Source organism: Amphimedon queenslandica, unplaced genomic scaffold, assembly GCF_000090795.2.
Source record: "Amphimedon queenslandica unplaced genomic scaffold, v1.1 AMPQUscaffold_13521, whole genome shotgun sequence".
Taxonomy (NCBI): domain Eukaryota; kingdom Metazoa; phylum Porifera; class Demospongiae; order Haplosclerida; family Niphatidae; genus Amphimedon; species Amphimedon queenslandica.
In genome coordinates, this window is record NW_003546243.1 from 747,300 (window position 1) to 749,953 (window position 2,654).

Sequence of the window (2,654 nt, forward strand, 5' to 3'; positions counted from 1 at the left end):
GTGTTTGCCATTATATTACAGGTACTGCACATGGGAATGATAATAAAGGTTGTATAATGCCAAATTTTGCCAAAAATTAAAAAGAGAGAATTCTTCATTTTTATAATTTATTTTAATTCATATACATGTACTTATGTTGTGTAGAAAGTTTGAGCTGATTCTGATCAGATTTGGATTTTTTACAAATTTTTGAAGTTGTTCCAAAATTGGCCCAAAGTCCCTGTACTATAGTACAGGGTTTTTGGCCAAATTTTGTCAAAAATAAAAAGAAGAGAATTCTCAATTTTTATAATTTTTTTATATACATATACATGTTTATATGCTTTGTAGAAAGTTTGAGCTGATTCCAATCACATTTGGATTTTTTTAGGAATTTTTTAAGTTGCTCCAAAGTTGGGCCAAAAGCATAGGTTAAAGTTATTAATGTACATGTACATATATATAATATAGCAGTTACCATTATTTCAATGTAAGTATCATTATATAGGTATCAGTGCCAGCTCTTTGATGTGCTAAATATACAAGGAGGACAGCAGTTCTGGTTGCTTTCTGCTTGTGTCAAGCTTGCCGAAGAAAAGAAAAACGACACACGAGTCATTGATGATTCCATTGACTTATTGCACAAGATGCTAGAGTTGCTCCTCGGTGTATATCAGCCTCAGTTTGACCTCTTGAAGTTTGCCCTGAGCCCCGAGAGCAATGCTTGCGAAGATGGCTCTCTTGTCCACTGTCTTGCATGCGCTCTTGTGTTAATAGCAGTCCTGGAGATTGTGTCTCCAGAGAAGCAAGAAGAGCTCTTTAGGCTCCTCATTCACGTCCAGAGAACTCTAAGAGAGTTTGTGGAGAACCCAGAGACAAGGACATCTCCATTTGTACAGGCTGTCGTTGATAGGATTGATAGAGTTAATACTGTGGGGGACCTGTTCTCTCTGGTGCAGTTTATACTCCATTCGGCCCATTTCTCTTGTCATATTGGTAAAATGCAAGCAGCAAAGACAGGGAATATGGACTTTAAGGAAATACAGACCATACCACAGCAAGCGGCGAGTATTGTAGTCAGACCCAAAGTATTAACTCCACCACGACCTCCCCAGCCTCCTCCTTGTGTAGAAACTAAAGTGAAAGTGTCCCCACCCTCACAAAGCAGTCATGCAATGGCCCCAGTACAACAGGGTCCAGTGGTGAGCAGCAGTGGAGAGAAGGCATCTCTACCAGGTGACTCTCAGCTACAGGAGCAGTGGATGTTTATCAATCAGAGGCTGGACGAGTTAGAGCAGTATGGCGGTCTCATTCAGCAACAGCTCACCACTTTAAGACAAACCCCACCTCACCTGATAATAGACCCAGCAGTACACGAGCAGCAGCAATACTTCCTGACACAGCAGTATTATCAGCTAGTAGGAGCACAGCAACAGTATAAACTACAGCAAGAGAGCATTCAACAGCAATACCAGCAGTACCAGCTCTCAGTACTCAATAATGCAACACAGGCCATGACAAGAGGAGGGGGACAACCTGTTTCCTCTAACGCTACCATGACATCCGGGCCTCAGAATCAGACCGGTTTTAATCCTGCAACCGCTTCTCAAGGACAACCCGTTGTCCCTCCATATGGTTCGACCGTACACATGACAACACCTTATTCTGGCTCCTCCCCTCAAATTGGGCGTGTCCATCAAGAGCAGGAATATGAGACTGACGCCATCTTTGACGAAGAAGAAATTGAAAAGATCTTGGGTTCCCTAATGTCTGGAGACCCTGTACAGAGAGATAAGGTCCCCCCACCTCAGGGTTTCCATACAATAGATGATGACTTTAGACTATCAGTGGGTGCTGACCCTGAACTAGTTGATACTAAATACTGTCAGGTCTGTGGGGTCTCCTTCCTAAAACAACCTTTTATGGATGAGTTTGATATTGATGAAGAAACTGGGAGCCAAGCATCTTCTAAGCTATACAGGGACCACATTAGGGCACAGTCGCATATTGAGAACTTGCAGGCCTACAAGAGATTCACTGCAGTCAAGAGTGGCCCCTATTCTCTCCTCCGCTCAAAGCTTGAAGAGGCACTGGTGAGAGGTCGTAAGCTCATAACAGCAGCTGAAGTTGATGCATTAGTTCTCCAAGTGACCTCAGACTTACGTGAGCTTGATGAACAGCTAGAGGAGTCTACCAATTCTTATAATTGGAAGGAAGCTCACGGGAGATTGGTCTCTTCTCTTGATTTGCTTCAATCTCTTGCCCTGAGGCTCACTAGGACTTGTGAAACTGTGGCTTATGTTAATGAGCGGCTCCCTCGTCGTGATGGGCGTGGTCAAGGCCTGTCAATGGGTGGAGCAAGAGAACGGGAACATAAAGGAGGAGGAGGAGTTGGAGGATATGTTGATCTTGATGATTTTGATATCGCTGATGATTTTGAGTTAGCTCACGAGAAGTTTGTAAAGACAAAACAAAGGAAGGCACGCATTTGAAACTGTTTTAAGTACATATTGAAAACAAAATAATTATGTTGTAACTAACTATAACTTTGCTATTTTGTATTTACCTTGTAGCTTTAACATTATTATTACTATTATGATTAATGATTATTTTTTTGGTTAGTCATTTGTGATGTTAGTTTTCTAACATGAAGTAGAGAGTTTAATAATAATATA

At 41.6% G+C, this 2,654-nt stretch overlaps 2 protein-coding genes across 2 annotated transcripts in view; one reads left to right on the forward strand and one right to left on the reverse strand.

Annotated features, from left to right (window-relative positions):
* Nucleotides 1-6: 6 nt before the first annotated feature.
* On the forward strand, nt 7-2,650 carry LOC109580352 (uncharacterized). Its single transcript, XM_019993390.1, has 2 exons — nt 7-21; nt 488-2,650. Exon 2 carries the CDS (start codon nt 627-629, stop codon nt 2,469-2,471), a length of 1,845 nt encoding a protein of 614 aa, XP_019848949.1. The 5' UTR covers nt 7-21; nt 488-626; the 3' UTR covers nt 2,472-2,650.
* Nucleotides 2,598-2,654, reverse strand: part of LOC109587980 (uncharacterized) — a 4,071-nt gene continuing 4,014 nt past the window's right edge. The window contains exon 3 of the mRNA XM_020004209.1: nt 2,598-2,621. Within this exon, the coding sequence (XP_019859768.1) occupies nt 2,598-2,621 (24 nt within the window). The remainder of the gene's footprint in view (nt 2,622-2,654) is intronic.

Coding starts and splice junctions, on each gene's coding strand:
- LOC109580352 (XM_019993390.1), top strand. CDS start 627: ATGCTAGAGTTGCTCCTCGGTGTATATCAGCCTCAGTTTGACCTCTTG.